This window comes from Numida meleagris, chromosome Z (genome assembly GCF_002078875.1).
Source record: "Numida meleagris isolate 19003 breed g44 Domestic line chromosome Z, NumMel1.0, whole genome shotgun sequence".
In the NCBI taxonomy this organism is placed as follows: domain Eukaryota; kingdom Metazoa; phylum Chordata; class Aves; order Galliformes; family Numididae; genus Numida; species Numida meleagris.
In genome coordinates this window covers 45,857,876-45,883,078 of record NC_034438.1, presented here as the reverse complement: position 1 = coordinate 45,883,078, position 25,203 = coordinate 45,857,876, and the positions used below count along the sequence as shown (strand labels likewise).

The 25,203-nt window shown below is 41.1% G+C and overlaps 1 protein-coding gene and 1 long non-coding RNA gene across 8 annotated transcripts in view; one reads left to right on the top strand and one right to left on the bottom strand.

The window, feature by feature from the left end:
* Positions 37 to 25,203, bottom strand: part of MCC (mutated in colorectal cancers) — a 204,196-nt gene continuing 179,029 nt past the window's right edge. For 6 of the 7 annotated variants that reach the window (XM_021380993.1, XM_021380992.1, XM_021380995.1 and 3 more), the window contains 5 exons: positions 24,965 to 25,199; positions 18,438 to 18,644; positions 17,398 to 17,495; positions 4,604 to 4,726; positions 37 to 3,495 (listed from right to left, as the gene is read on the bottom strand). In XM_021380993.1, the coding sequence (XP_021236668.1) occupies positions 3,315 to 3,495; positions 4,604 to 4,726; positions 17,398 to 17,495; positions 18,438 to 18,644; positions 24,965 to 25,199 (844 nt within the window). In that variant the 3' untranslated portion in view covers positions 37 to 3,314. Of the gene's footprint in view, positions 3,496 to 4,603; positions 4,727 to 17,360; positions 17,496 to 18,437; positions 18,645 to 24,964; positions 25,200 to 25,203 lie in introns of those variants that run through there. The other variant, XM_021380996.1, reaches the window with a different exon arrangement.
* Positions 3,467 to 24,958, top strand: LOC110389921. The gene is made up of 5 exons (XR_002433449.1): positions 3,467 to 4,524; positions 5,943 to 7,237; positions 9,688 to 9,861; positions 18,609 to 18,824; positions 21,329 to 24,958. It is a non-coding gene; the product is annotated as an uncharacterized LOC110389921 (long non-coding RNA).

The window sequence follows — 25,203 nt, the reverse complement described above, 5'->3', positions numbered from 1 at the left end:
AGTAAGATGAAATGGTATGGTAAAGAAACCCCAAGGAAAAGAAACAGCATTAGAAATTTATTCAGAATATAAGAACATTTGTAAAATAAGTATTATAAATGTCTCTGTATAAATAAATGCAGTTTTTACAATTCTATATCAAATAAACACAAAATAGCTATTTTACAGGGGCTAGGAGACTAAAAAGCAGCAACACATTCAAAGCTAACTCAGCAAGGCAAAAAGATTCTAAAATTACAATGTATGGTACAATATTAAATGAGGTTTTAAATGAGAAACTCCTAATAAAAACAGCAGAACAATACTGACATTAATGCAATTTTAGTCATATGTGCTTTGCAATCGCTAATAGTACATTCAAGCTGGTGAAGATTTATATGCTTAGTTAGAAAAAAAAAGTATTTTTCCAAATACACAGAAATACAAAGTTTCATGCACTCCAGCAATTTAGAAAATAAGACACACTAAGATTGATTAATGAATGAACAACATATGTGGTTCTTGCCAGGAGAAACTATTTTTCTTCCTTTGTAAATATATTACTTCTACAACAAGTGTTAGGTAAAGTAAGTGTTAGATCACTCAAGGTGATTTGTGTCAGTGGTTAATACATACTTGTCCATACACTGTTGTGCTAGTAGTTCACTTACATAAAGGGAACTTGATTCTTGGTATTTAGTCACAGGATTGGTGCCATTTTAATCAGAGCTACAACTAACTGCTGTGATATCAGTTTCCCCAGTAGCTGATGGCTTAGGCAAAGTAACTTTTGTTTTGGCAAATTACAGCTGCTGCTAGGGCAATCTTGCTGTTCCAGCAAAGAGTCCTATGGGAAGAAAAGGGAAGTGGCTTACTTATAGTTAATGACTTATAATTTATTCTAGAACACTTTTAGAGCACTGTTGGTAGGGAAGATGCACAGCAAACGTAGTAAAACAACATTCAGTTTGTGCAGAATCAGCAAATTATTAGGCCTTAAGAAGATGGTGAGGAATACTGCAACTTTCTGTGCTTCTGAATGTACATCTTTCATGTAAAGACAGGTTCAAATGCCTTAAGCTTTATTGTATTACATGAACTTAATGGCTTCTTCAGCTACCATGGAACAGAAAAATGGGGCACAAGGTAAGCCCATGCAAGAGTATTGTCTAATTAAGAGAAAGGTTTGTTTCACTCTGACAATTTGAGATGACCTTACACTAGATGTGTGTTCTAGATCCAAGATGACAAAACTGTAAATGCCACAGGAAATGATCAGCTGTGTACTTTTTATTTCTTCAGATGTAAGTGTGGTCAGCTACCACTGAAACATGGCAAAAACTAGAAGTGCTGTTGACAGGAAACTTGCGGACCAAGGAAAACTGGGACATGTAGCAAAAACAGCAACAATATTTAATTCCTCAATAGTCTGGTTTCAAAAATATCCATTTGCATTATAAATTCAGAATTACAAGTAGCTTGACGAAGAGGACTGATCTAAGCCAACCCCAGGGCATCACCACCTACAACTCAGTTTTGAAATCAGCATTGTTTTAATGTGCTCCTGCAATCAACCACTTAGGGTGCTGGCTTTGTTGCTGATCTATCACACCCTGGAGAAGTATGAAATAATTACTACTCTAAGAAAGGAAGAAGATGGCAGCTACAACAGAATAGAATAGAAATTACCTTCAGCATGCTTTAGGAGTTTCTCAGCTATACATGTCAATAAGTAAAACAGAGATGTCAGTAATGAAATCAGAGGTGTCATGAACACAAACTGCTCCAGATTCAGTTGAAATCAACACTTAACAACAATGCCATATTCTGAACACAAATTCTCACACCTGTAAGCCTAAGACACTACTAGATAAAACCAATCCTCTAAAAATATTTTGTTTGAACTAGAAATTGTAGGACTAAATGAGAGAAGTTATTGTAATTCTACATATAATAAAACTTGAGGTGCAACTCAACATGTAAGGCAACAATGATGGACAGTTCCTGAAGTCTGATTCACTGGAGAGAACTGAACTTGAAAAATGCAAAGTACAAGAGTAACAGCAACAGGCTTACAATGCTAATATTTTGCCAAACAAAATCAAATGTAAACATGGAAATTGTTTTATGTACTAAGTCAAGAAAAAGACAAAATCCATCTGAAATGGGAACTAGGGCAGTCTCCCATCTTTGCTCTGTTGAGAAATCAACCCGATCCCCATGCTCCTCTTAACACAGTAGGCCAACATCTCTCAATTCACATGATAATGCACTAACATGATGTGGCTTAAAAAAAAAAAAAAAAAAAAAAAAACAGTAGAAGTAACAAAAGTTAACCTATGAAGCTGTATGAAGACCTCATTCACATTCTGTTTGGAGCTGTATATCCATACACCTACACATTCATAGTTTGGTGTATATGTATTCAATTTTAAAAGGTACATTTCTACTAAGTACCTTTTTTGGTTAAAAGTATTAAAAGATGCCATTCTACCTCATGACAGAAGAAAGATGCACTACAATCTCTACAGGTGACAAAGATGGCCTAGCCTCTTACAGAAGATCTTGGCTATAATGTCCTGACTCTAAGAAAGCTCAACTTTCACAAAATAGCTGCAAACAAACACCATGCAATGTAAATACCTGGAGATGGCTTGTAATGTCTGAACCAACCTCGGCGCAGACTAGTTAGCTGGCATGGTAAAACTTACAGCCTTTAGCCCTCTTACAGACTCATAGGAAATAAACCATCCCCTGAGGAGATGCAACTCGAGTATTTTAAAAACTGTTTAATTCCATCCCCAGATCAGAAGCAGCTTTCCTACCTTATCTGCACTTTAACAGTACTGCTACTGTGGAGCACAAAGCAAATAAGCCTATCCGCTTCCTGAACTGCAGCCATCTGTTTAGATGGCTTAACCATCTAAATGTGTCCTGAGTACAGCTGTGTGCAGAGGGACTCAGGAATCAAAAAAACTCAGATTACCTCCAACCTGCCCAAATTAAAACCTATCAACATGAAGTATTTTCCTGTGTGATACTGTCATCCATAGGACATAAAATGGAAGAGAAACTGTGAGTATAGACATAATGACACAGACAATGCACATAATTATAGCATGATTATTCAGGCACTGCCATTTTACATTATTAAATGGTCCTTAGCTAATGTTTAGATTATCCCCATAACTCCTGGCTGGACAGCTGAGATCTGAGAGATGGTGCTGAACTGTGCCTGTGTTGGTAAGTCAGACCTCAGCAATGAAGCAACCGAAAAGCCAGCCTCCAAAATAAAGAAATTTGTGATAGCACTAAGATCTTTGAAAGAGATGTATTTAAAGTGAAGTTTCATTTGCGTGTGGTCTAGAGTTCTCTTCTTCTAGTAAAGCTATTCTTTGTTTGAGCATCCTGACTTGTGTTTCATGTCTCTCCACCATGGCCATCATTTGCGATTCCAGTTTCTTCAGCTTATTTTGATGCTTTTTCTTTGCTTTTTCATACGCTGCTACCAAGTTGCTGTTAGAAAAAAATACAAGGCAATACAAAGTCATTCAAAAAAGCTGGCTAAAAAAAAAAAAAACAAAAAAAAAAACCAAAAAAACCAACAACAACAAAAACCCACACCCAACCATAAGCAAAACACGTTCTTCAGGGCCCTCAAAAATCTGGTCCCTCTTCCTGGAATTTACTGGAGCTTTAAAACTCATTTGATCTACAGCTCATTGATCCAAACATGGATCAGTGCTAAGCAGTGCTAACCTCTGTACATTCTTTGGGCAAGTACACATCTTTACCAGTAAACTAGCTACTCAAAAATATTTCAGTATGGTTCAATATAAAGACTTGGTATACTAAATATGAGACTTTGTATGCTGTACTAAAAGATTACACATGTAATGCTTTATTATTCTCTTGTGGCCAGAGTCTGATTACAAAAATCCAGCACTGAGTAAACAGCTGCATTTAAAAATTAACATGAGAGTATGACATCTTGTGCTAACTTGTCAGCTACTAAATATCTTCTGTATATCTCCTATGTATCTATAAATACCTTTGACATATCCACCTGGTTCAGCAGGAGAGCTTGAGGCAGGTGCTTCCTCACCACAAGGGCTTTCTCTCCTTAGTGTAACTTATTAATAACTTATTAATGAAAATTACACTGTCAGTATAATTACACTCTTTGCAGGAAAGGCAGCTACAACCCATATTCTCAGTTGACCCGCACATACATACTGAGCAACAAATTTTAAGTGTGATTACTGAAGCTGGTTTGCTAAAGAGGCTGGAGCCAGAGAAAAAGGAGCAAATTTAAACAAAGTAACAGAATTGGAAGAATTGGATTAAATGGAGGGACTTCGGTTTTTCTTTAAGTAATATTGCATTTTCTAGTAACTTGGTTAAGACTAACCTGTTCCCTCCACTCTTGTTTTTAGCTATGTAGTTTTCAGCATCCTAGCTGGGAGGTTTTACCCTCCTCCATGTCTAACCTTCAGGATTCAACTTGTGTGAACACAAGGATCCAGAAATGGTCGTGATGACATGGTGAGGATTACAGTGCATTACTAGAACACAGCAAAAAGATAAAATCAATTGTGCATCCATCTACTGGGAGATCCTTTACCTGTTTGCCCTTTTCAGGTCATTAACAAATTCTGCAGACTGCTGATGTCTGATTTCACTGCTTTTTGTAAGTCTCTCCAAAGCACTCACCAGCTCCTGCACTCTAGCTTTCAGCTTCTTCTCTCTGTATCAGGAGAAAAGGAAGAAGAAAACTATTTTCAAAACAGAAATAACACCTGAGCTTGCAAAAGCATGAATGGTAATCAGATTTCTTCCTGAGTCGTGTTTACAGATGAAAATATTTAATATAACTTAGACAATGCACAAAGTCATTATGTTAAGCTTTTCCAAAAAATGACTTCATAAAATTCACTGGTTTAGAATACAGGCTCAGAGGTGCAGCAAACAAAAAGGAGAAGAAACCTCTGTGGTGGGTCACAGCCTTGTATGTACCAAATCACACTGTGACTGCTAGTTAGCGTATTTTTTTAAGGATACCTGGAACAGGTCACTTTGTATGTCTTGATTTAGGCAACGAACTCTGAAGAGAAATCAAGCATGATGATGATCACATCATAAGAATTTTGATTAACAATAGCATACCAGAATTGTCCTTAAGCTTGATTTACTAAATAAATCTCTATTTAGAAATGACTACAGATGGAGAGCAATGTCACTTGATTTCAGTTATGATCTCCAATTTACCCAAGTGATCTAAACTACAGTGTGAATTACAGTAGATCAGTGGTTTACCTAGGAGCCAGCAAGTCCAGTTCATATAGCATTGAGAAGAAGAGAAAGATAAGAACAAGAGAGGGGAGAACAGACAGAAAAGGTCAAGCACAAGAAATACAGAAGAATGAGCACAGGAATTTTTTTCTATCGGTAACTCTTTCAAATAAACCTCAGTAGTGAGGTTTAAAATACCAACACAATCTAATTACTAATACTTCAAATAGTTACAAATTACTAACCAAAACCTAATTACATGAAGTGTGCCAAAATGGGAGTAAGGTATCTTATCAAATCTCTAAGAGCAAAAGAAAAGTGAATAATACAGAAGTTCTAGGGAAGATTTCAGGTGGCTCTTAGAGGCACCCCGCGGTGATGGGGCAGGTGGCAGAGGCGGGGCCTCCTTTGGGCAGCTGCCCACAGCCGCACACACAAGGCCTTCCCTCTTCACCCCAGATGTTGGTGCAGAGACCAGGGGGCCCTTTCCTCATGGCACAGGCAGTCCAGAGAGAAAACAGTGGATTTGGGGGGGGGAAAAAAAGCCACAGAGTTGGGCTAAACTAGGACAAGAGAGATTTTGTAATGCCAAACCCTATAGCAGTATCTGCCTCTGCTTTACAGCCTTGAACCACTTTGCAATGATTTGTTTTTCCTCATTTTTGTTGCAGTGTGGCTAAGTCAGTAACCTGGACTTTGTTTAAATAACAAGGCCACCACATGGGCTGCAGGAGTCATGTAGGAGTGAGCACTCTTCACACACCACAGCATAAGGGCACGGCCCCCACAGTGCTTACAGGGCAGCTGCCAGGCTACTGCTGGGAAGTGACGTGCCTGCAGGCACCACACTGCTCCAGTGCAGTGCTGAGAGAGAATACTGAAGCCAGGGCAGAATGTGAAGCCTGACAGCTGGGTGCAACCTCATCCCAAACTGAAACAAATACTCCCTTGTACAGAGGAAGACAATCACTTCTCCACACTGAAGTTACCCTGTCAGCCCACCAAGAAATTTTCTCTAGGAGAGCTGGACACGAGCTTATAACCCTACGTGTTGCGAAAGTCTCCTGGAGGCCACACAGAAGCTGTTTGCCTGCTCACTGCCTGCAGTGCCTGGGCTGGCCCAGCCGCGGCAACATCCTACAGCCAGACACAGCCAGACACTGCAGCACGTGGCACATCTCGCCGTGTCCGTCTGCCTCAGCAACAGAACAGCCTTGACAATGTACAGGGAAATACTCTAACACGCTACAGATGCTAATGTACTGGCCAGGATGAAGAGAGGTCTTGTGATGAAGAACTGTCAATATTCCTTACACGTCCTTTCACTGAAGTAATGCACTCTATTTTCAATTTCCTCAATCTTTTTCCTTAGGAGTTAAAAGCTCACCTCCTCGCACTTCAAATATAAATTTTATTCCTTTACATTCCATTTCAGCTGATGGAATGCCTCAGCACAGTGTACCCTTGAAATTTTTTTTCTGCGAAGAAAACAGGAACTAAACCAGTTTTTACATGCAGTTGAAGACAAATAAGAAAAGACCCACCCCATCACCCTTCAGGCACATTAGACAATGTGTGCAGCACTGCTATGAGAGCCACATCATGTGGGACTGCGTGTGGTGTGAATTAGGTGTCTGTCAGCTCCAAAGGACTCAGACAGGGGCTATGGAGAAGGCTCAGTAGCACAGTGTCCTGGACTGTGGCTGGGCATGGAAAAACATCTGCAGTATTTGGGGAGAGGAAAAACTAAAATTCCTATCTGTCTGGTCAATGCAACATTACATGGGAGAAAAGGAATAGCTGTGAAAACACGATGTACAGTCCCAAGGGAAAGAACCCTGCAGAGCCACAGCACATGGCAGCTGAGATCCCTGACACACCGGGGGTAACAAAAAACACATGGAAAGAAATGCAGTGGGGAAGGCTTGGAGGAACTTCCCACGCACAGTGAAGTTTGGCTGCTAAGGTGAGTGTTATCTGGCAAAACCATTGTCTGCTTTTGCACCCACGCCTTCCAACCAGTCACGTTTTGTCTGAACTCAATTAAAGCATCAAAAGATTTTTTCTTTGAAATCTGTCCTGCAACACCTTTGTCTGATGCTGGCCAAAGATACAGTGAGCAGAGCGCTAACACTCAGGGCCTCTGTGAGCTGCTTACACAACTCCCAGATGCCAGCTCTAAGCCCCCGACCTACACAGGTAACAGGCGGTAACGCTACAAATCTGGGTGCACCAAAGGTAGATTTATACCACTTGGACACATGCATTCCTTAGTGTGTAGTGATGAGATCCAGACAGATCTGTTGCCTTTTCTTGATGTTGAGGTCAGTGGAAGAGTACTTGCTAGTGCCTGCTCTCCCATCCTCATAATGCTAACCGTTCTCTCTTCATTTCTAACACTTACTAGCTCTGCTTAGACAGAGAACTGTCCTCATTTGTGCCTTTCCAGAACTTATTCTTTAGTCTGGCAGCAAACAAGTGACAGTGGATTCTGAGGTGCTCTCTGCATTCCTTTGAAGCATTACAGAATTAGCTGTCTTTATGAGATTTCCACAACCACTTCACTTTCCTGATGGCTATTGCAAATCAGCATGATCACAGAATCATAGAATTGTTTGAGTCAGAATGGACCCCTAAAGGTCACCTAGTCCAGCTCCTCTGGAATGAACATCCACATCTTGATCAGGGTTCTCAGAGCCCCATCCAGCCTGTCTCCAGTGACAGGGCATCCTGCCACCTCTCTGGGCAGCCTGTTCCAGAGCCTCACCACCCTTATTGTAAAAAGCTTCTTCCTTACATCCTGTCAAAATCTCCCCTCTTTAACTAAGTTTGAAACCATTTCCCTATGTCCTGTCACAACAAACACTGCTGAAGAGCCTGTCCCCTTCTCTCTTACAGCCCCCTTTTAGATACTGAAAGGCCACTCTCAGGTCTCCCCAGAGCCTTCTCTTCTCCAGGCTGAACAGCCCCAGCTCTCTCAATCTGTCCTCATAGAAGAGGTGTTCCATCCCTTTGATCATTTTTGTGGCCCTCTTCTGGTTGTGCTCCAACAGGTCTATGTCTTTCCTGTACTGAAGACTCCACATCTGGATGCAGTACCCCAGGTGAGGTCGCACCAGCACAGAGTAGATGGGCAGGATCACCTCCCTTGCCCTACTGGCCATGCTTTTGATGCAGCCTAGGATACGGTTGCCCTTCTAGGCTGTGAGGGCACATTGCTGCTCATGTCCAGCTTGTCATCCACCAGAACCCCCAGGTCCTTTTTGGCAGGGCTGTGCTCTGTGATCTGAAGAATCAGCCTTAAAAGCCTACAGGCTTAATAAAACAGCGTATTTTAAAACAATAGACCTAGTCATATGCAGAATCGTTTCCAGGATGAGAAAGTGTCAAAACTGTGAACCAGGGGTGTAACTGCATTTCATGCCACCACATGAACATCCTGTTAAGGACTGTCTTACAGCTGCGGCATGGCTTTCTGCTGTCAGAGTCCGGAGAGGAACCTAGTGGAGAAGCCTGCATGCCAAACACACACTGTTGCCCTACACCCGGGCTGTGGTACAGAAAAGAATGAAGCCTGAGAAGGCAATTATGTGCATATTTTGATGGAAGGAGAGCAGAGGCAAACATTTTTAGGAAAACACTACTAGTATGATCCCCCAACTCACACCTCAACTGGACTTGTGCTGCAGTCAGCACAGCTTTTCTCTCACCAGTTCCTCCTCCAATTAGCTACTGCAGGTAGAACGGCAGAAAACACAGCCACAGCACCTCATGGGCACAAAGCAAATGAGCATGTGTTCCCAGAAAAGAGAACAAGCTAATGATCTGAGAGTATGGTTCACTTCCAGCACAGGGACTCTATGCTGCAGGACACTTAGAAAATCAGCTGGGGAAACCCTTGACTACAGTTTCCAAGAAAAAAAACTCAGAATAAGTGTATTTGGAGGCCTAGAGCCTATTCTGACATCCACTAAAACAGTACGTCCAATAGAATCCAGAATATGCTGGTAAGAAAGATTTTTGTTTTATATTTTCACAATCAAAACATTCAGTGGGCAGTTGCTAAGCAGTTTTCAAGGGCTTTTTGTTTCAGAGTTAGGGAATGGTTTTAATAGAAAGGCAAGTTGACAGGGGTGAGTGTTTTATCTAGTTTCAAGGCTACCACTGGACAGAAGGTGGAATCTTGCCAGAGCCATACATATAACATAGGGTACATTTCTGAAGTTTCTGTCAACTTGGCCTCCATACAGCACCATGCTTGGCCCAGAATAATCTAAGTGAGATCTTCAGCACCCTCTATTTTCTCTCCTGCCTGGGCTTTTTGAGGCATTTTCAGGTTTATATGCCAGAAATCTTCCCAGGCAGATTTTCCTGCACTTACTCATCTCACACAGAATTCTCGTATGTCACAAACAGGAAGCCGCTTTCCCCTGGCATTCAGAGAACTGATCCTTCTGCCCATGGCATGGAGTGCACCCAGCTAACTCCCCTCCGGTGAAAGCATAAGCTATAGCTCCTTTGCATTGGGGTCAAGAGCACCTACAAAATCTGAAGTGAGAAAGGAACAACAAGCTCTCTCCAGATCAGGAGGTAAGAACAGGGCTGAGGAGTTGGGAGCCTCTGGGAGCTTTTTATCCTATGTCTCACCATCCAAAGGAGCATCTTTTTCCCCCCCAGGAAGCATTGCTGCTACAAAGCAGAGCCCTTCAAACTCCTGAACCCAAGTCAGTGGGGCACCCTGAGTTCCAGTACAGTCTCTGCCCCTCTGCTCACATACAACAAATCCCAGGCAGCAGGATGGCAGGGGGCTCTGGGGAAAAAGGGCCCCAGGGCTCCCGCACACACCTGCCCACACTGGCTGGCCAGGCACTGGGGCCTGCTGAAGTGAGGGGAAATTCCACAGAACAGGAGACCCATGCCTTCTACTTCCCTTGACTGGCTCCTAGCCCCTTTCCCAATATCCTGGCACACTATCATTTCTTTCTGCCATCTCCAGGTCCAACTGAACAGGGTGACACACAATTATTTTTTCTAGGCATTCAAGTCTTCTTTCCCCACGAGGTCACAGCTAGACATTCAAAAGGAATGCAGATAAATTCTCCTTTCATCAGCAATTTAATCTAACATCTTATGTCAGTCTTGCATGCACAATCCCCAGGCCAATTCCCAAGCATGCCTGCCTCACGGGTTTGGACTTGCCTGCTGCAGAAACCAGCAAACATGTAACAGATTTATTTATTTAAGAAGCACCGAACAGCACAACTCAAATGCTAAGAGTGTTAAAAATTGCCCTCCCAAAATGCTGCATCTTCCTGGTTCACCTCCTTGGGCACTGGTGGACCTGAGAACACCAACACTGACTGCTACCCACACAAAAGTATCCTTTTCTGACCACAAAGAAGATGGCGAACACTTTAAAATGGCACTGCCTTTTTGATACTTTTTCATCAGGTACCTTGAGTAGGTCTCAAAATTCAGTGAGCACCACTGACAGCCCAGAAATGATCCTGGAAACAAACCAGCAATTGGACAGGAAAAGAGGCCCCAGGGAAGTTGTGACAATTGTGATAACCTACCTGGTGGTAAGGAGAACTACTAATTCTACATGAACAATAAAGAAAAAATTACAGTTATCTGTAATGCATGTAGCAAAAATAGCTACCCAACGCGCTTCTGAGGAGCCTGAACCTTATATCACCGTGAGTCATTCTCTCACAACGACCCTCTCAGTGGGGCTCTCCAGGGGAATTTCCACAGGCACACCAGGCCCTCTGACCCCTTCAGGCAGCCAAGGGAAACCACAACAGAAGACTGTTGTCACAAAATAGGGATCCATGAAATTTGCAATGACCACAATCCATGTCAGAGTTCTGTATTTCCCCATTTTATGAACATGACAAGAGATCAGGAATAAGCAAATATAAAATACTTGGCAAAAAGCACCAGATAGGGCATGGATGGTAATACTAAAAAACTTCCCAGTAGCTCATTCATGACAAACTGCCCCCTATTCCTCCATTTTTCTCAACTGTATGTTCACTCCACTGACCAAGAAGAAAGAGGATGTTCCTGATTCGATTTTTAAGACTAATTTTCAATCTGAATAATTACAATAGGATGGCCTTCCTCTTTTCATTTCCAAGAACCAGCCCTACTGATGGTCAAGATGGGCCTGAATTTAAGAGACCTACTACTGGATCCATCCGTCAAGAAAATAGGGGTGACCCTTAAAAACATGCCAAGCTAAGATGCTGTCACATTAAGTTTGTGAAAGTTTAAAATAAAGGCTAGTGTCTTGATTTAACTTTGACAAGTATAATGCTAGGACATAATCACTGCCATGCTTTGGCACAGCTTTCTGTTTAAATGGTTGCTCTCCAAAACAAGACGTCTGGCACAACACAGGGTCGTGGTCTTCATACAGGCATAAGGACCTAAGACTACAAAGAACACTGCTGTGTCTCAGTAAACCAGACAGAAGCTACTACAGTAAGACACAATTCTATATCCTACTTGATATACCTACTAGAGCAGGCACGTCCAATCCGCAGGCTGTGGGCCTCATATGGCCTGGTGCAGCTATCACTGTGGCCAGGCCCCTACTCCACACCATCTGTGGCTCTGCCCCACTGATTGGCCTGGCCCCAGGAGCGCACACACCACTCAGCAAGAGCCAAACATCAGCATGCTATTAACATTATCTAAGCTGAAACCAGGGCACAGGGAGGGCATAGTGCAGTGCCAGCTCAAGTGATGGCAAATAATACTATGTATTTTGATTCACTGGCTAAACACAGTCCCGTGAAGAGCAAAAAATAAGCAGCCCTTGTTTCCATTTTGAAATTTGAGAACAGGCTGCAAGACTGCCAAAAAAAAATCAGCATTTTTTTGGAACATTTGCCAACTCCATTTTCAGTTGATGTAGATACATTACCTGGTGTAAGGCTATAATGGGAGGGAAAGTACCACCATAACAGCGGGGTGGCAAAATCTTTGGCTGCAGCAAACGAGAACGAGCCCAAATGCAGCAGCTAAAGAAATGAAGGAAAAGAGCTGCTTACCTTTGGAAGGCCTCAGGTAGGCAGGGATCTACAGCAAGAGATGCTCTTGCCTCCACTGCCAACCCTTAAATGAGGTCTGGGAAGGGGTGGATGCTGGCTCCACTCCTTCCAGTCACTCAGGTGCACTGCTTGCACCTGAGCTCCCCTTGGTTGGCCCTGCCTTCCCACCAGGTGCTCAATCACTGGTTCAGGCCATGGCTTAGCATTTCTGCTACACCTGGAAATTATCAAATGGAGTTTTCAGAGTTGCAATCAGACATTCAACTCAAAAATCTGACCATGTCTCTTTACTTTTATAAGCCCACTCTTACCACATGCCTCCCTTCACAATCATGTCTTATTCAAGCAGGGTTATGCATGCCATGACTGTTACCAGTCTGCCATGACTGTTACCATCCTTCCTGCCCAAAATACTCTAATGCTTATAAAAGACCCTTTAAATATATACACAAAATACAACTCAGAACAGAAAAAAAAAAGAAACAGACAATACCAACATTGAGGCTGTACACCTCAACAGTTAGAGACCTTCTACCAACTGGAGAGGAAAATGTTTCAGTCTTGCCAATTTGGCCATTTTTTCACAGAATGAACAAACTTAGTTGATAAATAATAAACAAATTCATTACATCAACCTTGTTATCACCTTGTTAAAACAAATTCCTATCTGGAAGTTTTCTTATTGCCTCCTCCATGCCCTATCTAATGCATTTACAGCCTTGAACGTGCCTACTAAGTTACAAACTCATACAACCAAACTCCCCTGCTGGAACAGAGCAGAGCACTCACTTCAGGGTCTCCCTCAGAAACTGTAATGCCTGACTTTGGTGCATTCAGACCAGATCCTCTCTCATAAAACTGGCCTCTGGCAAATACTTAACTGTCAGTGCCAGGCCATCAGGCTGCTGGGAATAAATTTTTGCTCTCTCAAGAATAAAGTATTCCCTGCCAACAAGTTTGTTTGTGGATGTGTCATATTCAAGAGAATGGTACTAAGAGTTTTCATGACATTCCATCATTCCACTAGGAAAGGAGAATGAGAAAAACAAAATTGCTAGATTGGTAGAAAGTATTTATACTTGCCTGGACTGGATCATGTCTCTAAACTGGCCATCAAAGCCTGCAACACCACTAAGTTGGTAACCTAGATGTATCTTTACAACATGGAACTTACAGGTAACTTTTATTTCTACTGGTTATGTAGTGGTCATGGGTAACAAAAACCATTTCTGTGGAAAGCCCGAAGATGGGTTTTAATGCTAAAACACTACTAAGGGGAACCCTGAGTCCATTAGAACAAATATGTTATGAAACAGTAAACAAAGAATTGCTCCTGCCTTCAATTTCTTCTGATTGGCACCATCCCTGGAAACTTAGGGAGCTTCATGACACAATGTTGGATTCCAGATTTAAGAAAAAAATCCGCTTCTGCAGAGAGAACATAGGCTATTTCTGCAGATAAGGCTGCTGTGCTGCAAAGCTCTTTGCAGACTAAGAACATCCAAATGCTTCCAAACTACCCCAAAATCAAAAGGATGACTGCATCCTGCTGTTTTATTTGGGTTTCACTCTACTTCAATTAACTCAGAAGAACCTGACAGTTCTGCAGCAACAAACAGAAGGACAGAATGGGAAAGCAGCAGGTGGAGGGGGAGCTGCCAGAGCTTTTGTCTCTGTGAAGATGGGGTAGGAAGAGGGGTAGCAAGCAGGTCTGCTGATTGTCATCACACTCCCTCTCAGACAGAAAGAACCAAAAGCAAATGGATTTTTGAATCGCATAAGTTTGAGTCTCCTAACACTGCAGCTGCTGGCCATCCTCTGAGCCCCTACCTACTGCCTGTGGGAACAACAGGCAGGATCAATGGCTAATTGCATTCACGAATAACAACCAGTGCTGAAATACTCCCAAACATCTGCATGTGAATATTGTCTCTGAACTGCAGATTTGGCTTCACTTGTTTCATAACTTCCTCCTGACCCCACCAGGAAACACAGTTACCGCACAAAGTATTATTATTTTTTTTAATCCTGATTCCAGTTCTTTGGTGGTGGGAGGGTGCTAGCAGGAGGTACCAGGATCCCCTGGATCAAACACAGAGCCAGAGCATGCAAGCACAGGCCAGCAGGCTCTAAGGAAATTAGCAGTTAAATCCATTTTATCTCAGAAGTTTCCATTTGGAATCTTTATTCCAAGGCCATTCTGTGTTGTAGCAGCACTTGTGCAGAGGAGAATACACTTCAATTACTTTTAAAGCTCTTCTGTGGATCCACGATGGTAAGATTTTCATTGTTGTAGCTCCATTTATTCCAGTACCCCAGCTAAGAATTTCTGGTATTTTTTAGCACAGCTGTTGCTAAGCAAATTCCGGTATGCTTTCTACACATGCTAGACAGACTTTCTACCAATTTTTAGACAGAAGACTTCAGGATAAGAAGACTAAGAACTCAGACTCAACTGGGACCCTGATTTGGGAAAAATATATGCTGTCCACACAGTTCATGGTAACTATGCTTGAGCCCCACTGGCAGTAGCAATCACATTTAGTACACCCATATTTCCATTACACAGAGAGCCTTCACTCCAGAATTTATGTACAGTTTAATCGGATTATTTTTCTTCCGCATTTCTGCTTGACGAACTGCTTGCTAGGCTCCTGGCTGGAAATCCATGCTAATCAAATTAAGGCACAGTAGATAAAGCAATTTTTTTTTTTTCCTCTGTGTTGTCATCAAACCACATGTCATGACTTCATTCAAGTCTCCACTAACTCAGGTCACTGGTATCTTCTCAAAATCCAAGAAGAAATAACAGGAACAGGAAAAAGTTACAGTTTGAATGAAAATAGAAGATACCAACGGAGCTGCTCACTGGACTAGTAAGGAGTGTGAGCGATATGGAGAGGCCAGGGCTCTGAGCAATGACTATGCAAATGAATTTGCTGATGGGTTTTATCCGCCCACATGCAAGTGACGGTTTAGATTATTTTAACCACAGAACATCGTTCCCTGCATCAAGGAAACTAAGCCTGTAGCTACTGCCAGACTATTAAGCCAATGGTATGAGATGCATTGATTTTGCAGTGTAATGATCTTACATTTTTACCTAATGTCTTTCAGGTGTAATTGTCCCTAAGGCACATTGCAAGCTATGGTAAAAGCACTTCAGGATTGAAACACCAGAGCTGCCAGAGAGGTCATTCCACTGTTTAAGGGGGTGCAAACATCAGAAAAGCAAAATGCACTCTTTCCAGTCAGAATTCCTAATAGCATTCTGGACAGGTTCAAAATACAACCACCTAGTTATATACTGTATAATTCTGTCTTACAAAAAGTACAAGTACTCAAACAACCACTTAAACAGTGTATGTATTTATCATGGAGTTTACCCCATAGCTGGGGCTGCACAAACAAGCACCTAGTTAATGTGCAACTGAAAGCTTTGGATAAGACGTGGCTGTTCATAGAAGCAGTTTGTCAAGACATCAATTTTCTCTTTCTTTGGAAGGCTAATGCTTCACACAACGATGTTCTTTGTAATCAAATTGTAGCTCCACTTACATACTCAGGAGGCAAATGCAGCATCTGAGTCATGAAAATCACTACAATTTCCACTGCTTTAACTCGTACCCAGGTTCTAACCTGTAAATACCCATCCTAGCCAAAGATCAGAATTCAAATCCTATTGTTATTACAGGTTTTCTGCATGCCCTCAAGCAAATTATGTTGCTGCTTTGTGTCTCATGTTCTTGTTTGAATACAGAACAAACTTCCTGACATTTCAAGCATTTCTTAAAGATAAAGTTCAATTGAATTTTAAAAAACTTTAAGGGGAATTAAGGGACGGGGCAGCTTGCTCTCAGTGCCACAAAGTCTGGCCAGCACGGGACCGGGAGCAGGTGATAGGATGCTGTACTGGGGCAGCAAGTGGCAGGAAGGAGGTGCCACCAGCAGCAGGAGGGCTGCAGGATGTACCGGTAGTGCTGCTACCACGAGGGCTGGTAAAGTGCTCCACATTTAGAAAGAAGGAGAGAGGTTCTGCCCCATCTGGTGCTTGTTGCAGTGCCTGGTGCAGCGCAGCTGAGTGGGATAGCTCTGCTCCAACTGTGCAGCAGATCTGGCACTGCTGCAAAGGGATGGGCACACTTGGGCACTCATGCTCATGTCATGCTGCTCGCATGGAAATGCAAAGCAGCGCAGAGGAGGCAAGGCGGGGCGGCCAGCTGGCTGCGCGTGCCTCTTCCCCAGCCCCACCACAAACCTTCCCTCTGCAGAAGTACCCACATGGATGCTCTTTGCTCTGAGTAAGCAATGGGACTGCCAGCGGGTGAAGGGGGGCAGGAGAAAACCAAAACAGAAGAGGTTCAAAATGAGCCACATCCCACAGTCCTGGAAAATTGTGGTAAACAGCCTTCCACAGAAATGTACCTAGGGTGCACTCAACTTTCTTTAGCAACTTGAGTGCAAATGCAGTGTGTACACGACATCCCATGAAGGGAGTGTAGTGGTTTTGCTCAATAGGTGTTTGCAGGTCTTATGCATGGGAGTCAAAGGGACATGACCTACCTCTTTTCAGCAGTCTGTAGGGACAGGACAAGGGGAAATGGCCATAAACTGAAGCATAGGAAGTTCCGCACCAATATGTGAAGGAACTTCTTCATGGTGAGGGTGAGGGAGCACTGGAACATGCTGCCCAGGGAGGTTGTGGAGTCTTATTCTCTGGAGATATTCAAGACCCATCTGGACACCTACCTGTGCAGCCTGCTGTAGAGAGCCTGCTTTGCAGGGGTGTTGGACACAATGATCTCTAAAGGTTCCTTCCAACCCCTACAATTCTGTGATTCTGTTTGATTCTATGAACGGAACTGAGCATGATGGACTTTTATCAAGTTAAGAACAAGAGCAAAAGAGAAGAGAAGATTAGAAGAACTTTGATCCTTTTCCCTCTCAAGAGGTGAAGTCTGTAATCAGTTCTAAAAGCATTTGTAGGTAAGAGTATGGGCTTGGAATTAAATGTTCCCTTAGACTTACAGAACAAGTCACATCTCTTGTGAAGGAAGCTGCTTACCGCCTGAGTGCGTTTGTAAGTTCAGCTGTCAGTTCACTTTCGTTGTATGGTCTCAGCTCTGCTAGTGTTAACGGTGTTGCGGTGCCATCGCTGCATTCCTGAGAAATGAGGCAAGATCATATTTGAGTCTTAATGGGAAAACTGAAAATCTCTATCGCAGCTTCTTTTGAAATGGTGGTGAAATTAACATCACAAAAACACAGCAGTGCATAAATACACCAAGAAATGGACTTGCTAATCAACACCACACAAACTCTTCTAAAGTGGTTTCTTAAACCACTATAGTTCATTGATTTGCATAATTCTAGTATAGCATGCATAACTTCTGATGCCTTGTATTACTTTTGTTATCACACTTGAATCAAGTAATTCTTATGATGTTTTGCCAGAAACACAATTAAGTAAAGAAACAATTATGCACTACCTCCAGATGTTGTTTTAAAACACACTACAGAGTTTTTTTTGTGGACACAGCACCAGAAGAACAGGATTACAATTTTTCTAGGTATCACTACTTCTTCATGTAAATTATTAATGTCAATGAAGAAATTTTTTTCTTTTATATTATACTAAGTGGAAAAAAAGTCTTAGTTCTCAAAATGTTACAAACTGATTTGCAAAAAGAGACTGTCATTACAATGCTCTAATTGCTTCATAGAAATGGCATCTAATTTTTCATGGTTAGCATTTGGGGAGGACAGTGTTTTGCCCTTTCTTCCACTCTCTTCCACTATTAGTTTCCAGTAAGCAGCAAAAAGCAAGACATATCACATTCAACCAGAATAGCCTGTGAAGAATGGCTTTGTTGTAATACTCCTGAAAATGACAAAGTTATTTTTGTCCAGGCTTAACAGTAATTCTGCAAAGTGCTCAGAAGTTACAGTGTGTACAGAACCACCTGACTACCAGAGAATAGAGAAAGGACATGAACGTACTGACAGAAAAGCAGAACGATTAACACGCTAAAGATTACTGTAGAGAAGTGGAAAACACAATAAATAATCTTTGCGCTGATTCTGGAACTTATTTTGACTCCCAACCTTTCCAAGTTTATCTTTGCTTCCACTGCTGGTTGAGCTGAGAGATCTCATTCTTTGCTCTTTTTGCTCTTCCACTTCAGACTTCAAGTGCTCAATATGGACAAGATAAGCCTGCTCCTGGGCCTCTCGAGTGCTCAGTTTCAATTCCAATGCTTTCTTCTCTTTTTCCAGTAGGTAAAGTTGTGCTTTGAGTTCTGCCATCTCCTCCTGTTGAAGAAACATCAGAATGCTGTTTCATGGGACTACATATCAAAAAGAAGATGAAATCAAACAAAGCATTCATTCCTATTACTTGAGTGCTCTTTCCATGAAGAACAACAACAACAAGCCAGAAGGCTTTTTATGATGGCACACTGTCTTCGTCAGGAAGGCCACTATGTGTTAGAAGTGAGTATCACAAGCTGCGCCATCCCCTCTCAGACATAACAAAGAGGCAACAGTTCAGATATCATGGTGTCTGGAGTACTGGCTGAGAAGGCTCCCAGATGCTGAAATTTCTTCAGTTCTACTTTTACCTTCATGTCCCTTCATGACATCCTTCCTAAACACAGGAGTGTCTGATACGCTCATCAAACAGCCCCCTAAATGCCAGCTTCCAATTTCTTATTGATACATACACATTACAGCTGGTTTATCTCATTGCAATGCAATATACTTGAAGGACTAGGACAGCAAACAAAAATCATCTATTCCTGCCTTACACCCAGCCTCTGCAGTAGAACAAGTAGTCAAAAAGGGTAAGTAAGTATGGAATCACCGAATACCTATTTTTAATTTTCCTCCTCTAAATGGCCAGAATCCTAACTATTCACAACTGCAGGGCCACAAAGGTGCAGTTTTAAAAATTCTTCCATAAATATGATTCACAGAAGGTAGATATTGGTACCTCATGTAACAAAGCCCAGTTCTGAAAGCTAGTTCACATACAAATGATTTACCATTCCGACAGGGCTGTCAATCATAGTAACACAACAACTGCTATGTGGGGACAGCCCTTCGATTCTAACTACTTTGGCAGTGGCTGGGCAGAAGCATAAGAACATAGTATGAGCAAGCAGGGCTGAACGAAGTTCCAGCACTCTCTCTCAACATCCCACAACTTGCAGTTGATAGGCTGCCTTAAACTAGAAGTCCCTTTGTGTTTAATGACTATCTGGAAAAGTTTATTCCATGGAATGTCCAGTTTTTTTGAACTTATGAAAATCCAGGATCCACAAAATACTTTCAAAAATAATCCTAAAATATAATGTAGACAATCTTTGAATGAAAGAAAATGAAACAAAACACACCATATGATACACAAAACACCCCCAAAAACAATGACTAAAAAGCTGGAACAACATTCTCATTACTAAAACGTGGCAAGCTCTAGCTGCCCTCACACGTATTTACAAGCTGAGCATCAGTTGTCTTTATTGAAGTTCTGAACAGATTTGTTCACTTTGTAAACATTTCAGAAAGAAAGACACTTGTTGGATATCGAGCTAAAAACAAATCACTACTTATTTATTTATACCAAAAAACATATTCTAGTCACAAGAATATCTGAGATGCCTTGTCTTACTCTTCAAAAGTATTTCTTCATATGACATTTGTTATTAGTGAAGATTATACGAACAATGCTGGAACATATTCAGACTAATTTTCTCTGAATAAGAGAATTTATGTTCCTAACAAAAATTATCTGGATTAAGCGTAGCCAGTGCATACAAGTACAGTACAGTTACAGAGAGCATACTGTAACCAAAGCTATCTTTGACTTTTTCAGAAACAGCAACCATGCAAAAAGAAAATCTACATCCTAAAACTCCTCAGGCCTGGAAAAATTTGTATGAGCTTTAAAATCATCCATTTTTTCTTTTACTTGTTTATGGATTCAAATTTCGAAGCACAATCAGTTTCATTCTATGTGGTTTGCAGAAATTAAGCTGTTAGGCAAACTTAATTTCCCTGTCACTAGCAAAAAATGTGAATAATTGATAAACAATGATGAGGCAAGTTAGTTATAGGAACTAAACTGGATTGTCTGGTATACTTAAACTGTACGTGCTTAGCTTCTTAATCCTCTATTTCTAAAGCCATTAATCTACTCAGCCTGGTTAGTGAAGGCTGAGAAGTAATTTATGCAGAGTATTTTGGCACTTACGTGAATATAAGATACTCCTGACAGAGGGTTATAGTCTATCTTCATGGGAAGGGCATGACAAAATATTCCAAGGCTGGAAGCTGAAACTAAGCAAATTCAACCGAGGAGTAAGGGACATTTATGTTCTAAAAGAAAACGGAGAATTTAACCTCTGAAACAATGGATCTATGAACTTATTTTATTCATCACCTAAGAGTTTCTATTTAAAAATGAGGTCTTTGTTTACACTGTCTACTAGCTCAGAATAAACATGAGGATCAGTGGTGAGTTAACTACTTTGTTTATGAAGACAGTAAGCTCAGATCATCATATAGTCGACACATGAACACCCAAATTACCCTCCACGCACTAGGCTTCTCATCAAGACAACTAGACTTCAAAGAAAGAGATGCAAAGACAAAGCAGGGGTGAAGTGGAAGAACTGTTGCCTATTCTCCTAGAGAGGCTCTTGGGAAAGGAGTAAAAATGGACAAGTGGGAAGGCTGAGATTAAAGGCAAAAATTACAGCTGAGAATTCTGTTTTAGATAAAGTCAGTGAGGCAGGGTGGCAACAAGTAATATTTCACATGAAATGAATTTAAGTAGATAAAGTTTATTTATGGATTTAATTAGTCTTCACATATGTAATAGTTTTTTTCAATGAAAATATGTTTTCTAAGATAGCATCCAAATTTAATTTCAATGACAATATCACCTCTGCATATATAATATAGTGAGACTTTTTTGTTTTTTGTTTTAATTACAGAATGCTAGTGAATTATTGCACAGTTTAACAGAACAGCTTCTTCAGAGCATGGACCTGAAGTACACGTGGTATGCAAAAAAGGAAACAACGAAGGATGAGGTGGCCAGCAGTGATTCTTTCAGTCGACTGAAGAAGACTTTTGTAACCCATGTAACCTCACAACCTTGAAATGCCAAATCTACTGATCATTTCAGGATTAATTTTATCAAATGCTGAGTACTTGAAGTCATACTGAATCACACAAATACCGAGTACTTGCACTCATACTCCAATTCTGAATTTGTGTGAAAATTAGAATGAAAATGAAAGACTTTTCATTTTATATAATCAGAACCACCACAACATTCTCAAAATTAGAATTGTGCTGGATGTGGTTATATCAGAAGAATAAAACAGCAAGGAAGTTCCACATGAAAAAGGACTCCAAGAGGATCACTATATACAAGGTGCAATCTTTCATAAGCAAAACAAATATCACAGTTGATAAAAGCAGAGTTCTGGTTTAAGTGATTTTACTACACACATGTACTAGCGCACTAAATGCTTAATAAAGATGAACAAAAGGATTTTTAACATTCTCAGCAAAGAGCAGATTACAGCAGTTTCACAAAAGAGGGAGAACTATCAGTGTAGGAAGCTTAGACTTCTTATCTAGGTTACATGTCCTTTGGAATGCAGAAAGACAGCAAACCAAGAATTATTTACATCCATCAGAAGTAATCTCCTTGCTAACTGGGGCATAACAACTGACCTCAAAGCGAGACCCACTGAATGATGACAAACTGCAGACAAGAATGTATTTAGAAACATGGTTAATTACTGCTTGAAGCAAAGATCTGTATTTTACAGAAGCCCTGGTGGACCAGAAGGTCTTATATTCTGGATGAGTGAAAAATAAAACAGGGCGACAGAAGAACCAGACAAAATGTCAGGCTTCCTGAACACCACCTCCAGCCTGTCTTTTTATGGATCAACTTAATCAGTAATAAAGAAAAAAAGGTGTAAAGGCACCTTCAGAACACCATTAGCATAATACACAGATGTAAGAAGCAATGTAACCGATGTGGTTATCATTTCTTCTGGGAGTCAGAAATGAAAGGTGTCAAAAGGTGTACAAGAAATGCTAACCAATACAAGTTTCAGGAAGAAGGCAGCAGGTCACAAGACCCAGCAATGTAGAAAATACCTGAGTAGCTCAATCAAGCTGTACCTATCCTTGCTAAGAATGCTGAAGGGAAGGAATTTACTAAGAGATGCTACATAAAGAAGTCCTCTGCAGCCTGAGTCCATCTGCTTCAAGTTAAAGAAGAAAACAGATCTATATACTGTTCTGATTAAGCTCCATATTTCAAATACATACAAGTAATACACTCTGAAAGCCAAGAAATTCACAGGCTTAGCTACGCTACAGTTTGCTAAACAGATGAAGAAGGTGTAATGCAACAGCCATGAATGCTAATAAGGTAATACATTCTCCTGGGACCAAAGTATGCACAGTATAGCTCTGCCTTTGGGCCTTTTGTAATGTTTTACCCAAAGAAGAAATGTAAGTGTTTTCAATTTCTGTCCTATGAGATGCCATCTACCATCAAATCCTTTTCAAGTTTTGACAGCCTTGAGTTTTTTCACCACATTCTTTTCAGAAACTTAAAGAAATTTTCTGCAATTGTGAATTCCAGTAAATGATAACCAATGAACACTACTGTAATTTGTTCTCTGTCAGAAAGGATTGAAGATGATTACAGCTACATGTGTAAAACATGTGCCTGTTTCAGTACGAACTGCACAGGAACTAAAGAAGAAAGGTGACTTCTGGGGAGATTTCCTGCATTGAAAATGCAAGGTACTACATGCAGCACCAAGTTATGGGTGGACAAGGTATGCAAAAAGCAAGTTAGATGATTGTTTAGAGAGAGAGAATTAAAGAATTGCTAGCACTCAAAACTGTGCCAGAAATTATATGTAACTGTGGATGTCCCTGCCAAGACAAGGAATGCATAGGCAGCAATCACAAGGGACAGCTCTGCAGTTTGCCCTTACCCATCAGTTTAAAGACAGAGGTAACAATGGTGTATATGATACTTCAGAGAAGATCTGCAAGCAAGAGAGGAGAAAGCAGTGTAATGTACGAAACATACATTCAATAATCTACAAATGTCTTCCAGTATATCTCACATATTTTCATTGCAAGGAATATACTGCTGTTGGCCATAATATATTCAAACAGTTGACATAACTTTTAAAACTTCTGACTGGCAGCAGGTATTATTTTTTCTTGACAACAAACATTGCATGTATTATTGCAAAATTATATTGTCATTAGATGGAAAGGCAGCATCCCTAAGAATATAAAATATCATCACTAAGCTAGAAGTTAAGACAGCATCACCAGATCTGAACAAAAATCTACAGCTTTAAAATCTTACAGAACTGTTAGGATTTAGGTTTTGCTGCCCCGATATTGTAAAGTGCCATACTTGCCAGTATTTGACTAAAATATGACTTGCCAACAACCAGAAACTACACTTATGGAACCGACACCAGACAATTTCTAAATGCAGACACGCTGTTATGTTACCTTTACTATGTTCCTTTAATACATACCTTACAGCATTTGTAGGGAGCTTATTAAAAAGATGGGGATCGACTTTTCACATGATCTGATAGTGATAGCACAAAGAGAGGAGATTGAGATTAGATGTTAGGAGGAAATTCTTTACTCAGAGGGTGGTGAGGCACTGCCCAGGGAAAGTGTGGATGTCCCATCCTTGGAGTTGTTCAAGGCCAGGCTGGATGGGGCCCTGGGTGCAACCACCTACTGAGTGGCATGGGGTGGAACTGGATGGGCTTTAAGGTCCCTTCCAACCCAAGTCATTCTGTGATTCTATAATTATGTTTTAGTTCACCTCTACCAATTTACAAAGTCAATACAGAAGCCAGGCTTAAAATTTTATAAGCTGTACACCCAGTGAAAAAAAGCCAGTTTGTCTAGATCCCATCTTTAGAACCGGACACATAAAATAGGCCTGACATACGAGTTCTCCTAAAATCTCTGTTCTACTGTTTGTCACTACAACACCCACTCTTTGCTCTAGCTCTAACACAAATTACAAATTTCAACACACTGTCTAGAACAGCTCCGGAATTGTCACTGCTGAGATCACCATGGATGACAGCTTCTTACACACCATTCTTCCTCTCACAGCAGTACTAAAAGGAGGTGAATTTGTTTTGCTCGAGTTCACAAACATTCAAGATGAGCTTCTGCACGGTTGTAAGTAGTGAACGCTCTCTTGGGAAGTGCTGTATCATGTTTTTTTGGTCACCCTCAAGCAACTCAGCTGCTGTATCTCTTAGAAAAAGCATCTTGTTTGTCAAGGAGAGCATATCAAGAGTAGAGCCACAGATGAAGTTTTTGCCTAATTCAAAACACACACAGCTTGTCATTGCTAATGCACTGCCTTCTGTCACTATTTTACTACTGGATTTTTGGCTTTGATTATTCACTTCAACTAAGTAAGCCTTTATTACCCAGCAATCACTATCAAAGCCTCCCATATGGATGACATTCTTAGTATGTTCTGTAGCACAAGGGCTTTGTCAGCACTGCAGTTAGTCTGCATATAATTAAATTACCTTCATTGCCATAAGTTCCTGCATCAATACTGCATTTTCTAGGTCTAGCCTCTGGCTGTCTCCACGAGGTTTAACATCGTAACTAAGGGGATCAATGTGAATACTCTCCAGCTCCAGCATTGTTAGTTTCACTGCTGCTCTGTCATTTTTCAACTGCTGAATGTAATCCTTCAATCGCTGCTCATCCTCCTTTGTAAACTCTGTATCACAGCTGCTTGCAGTTGAGCTTGTAGTACTGG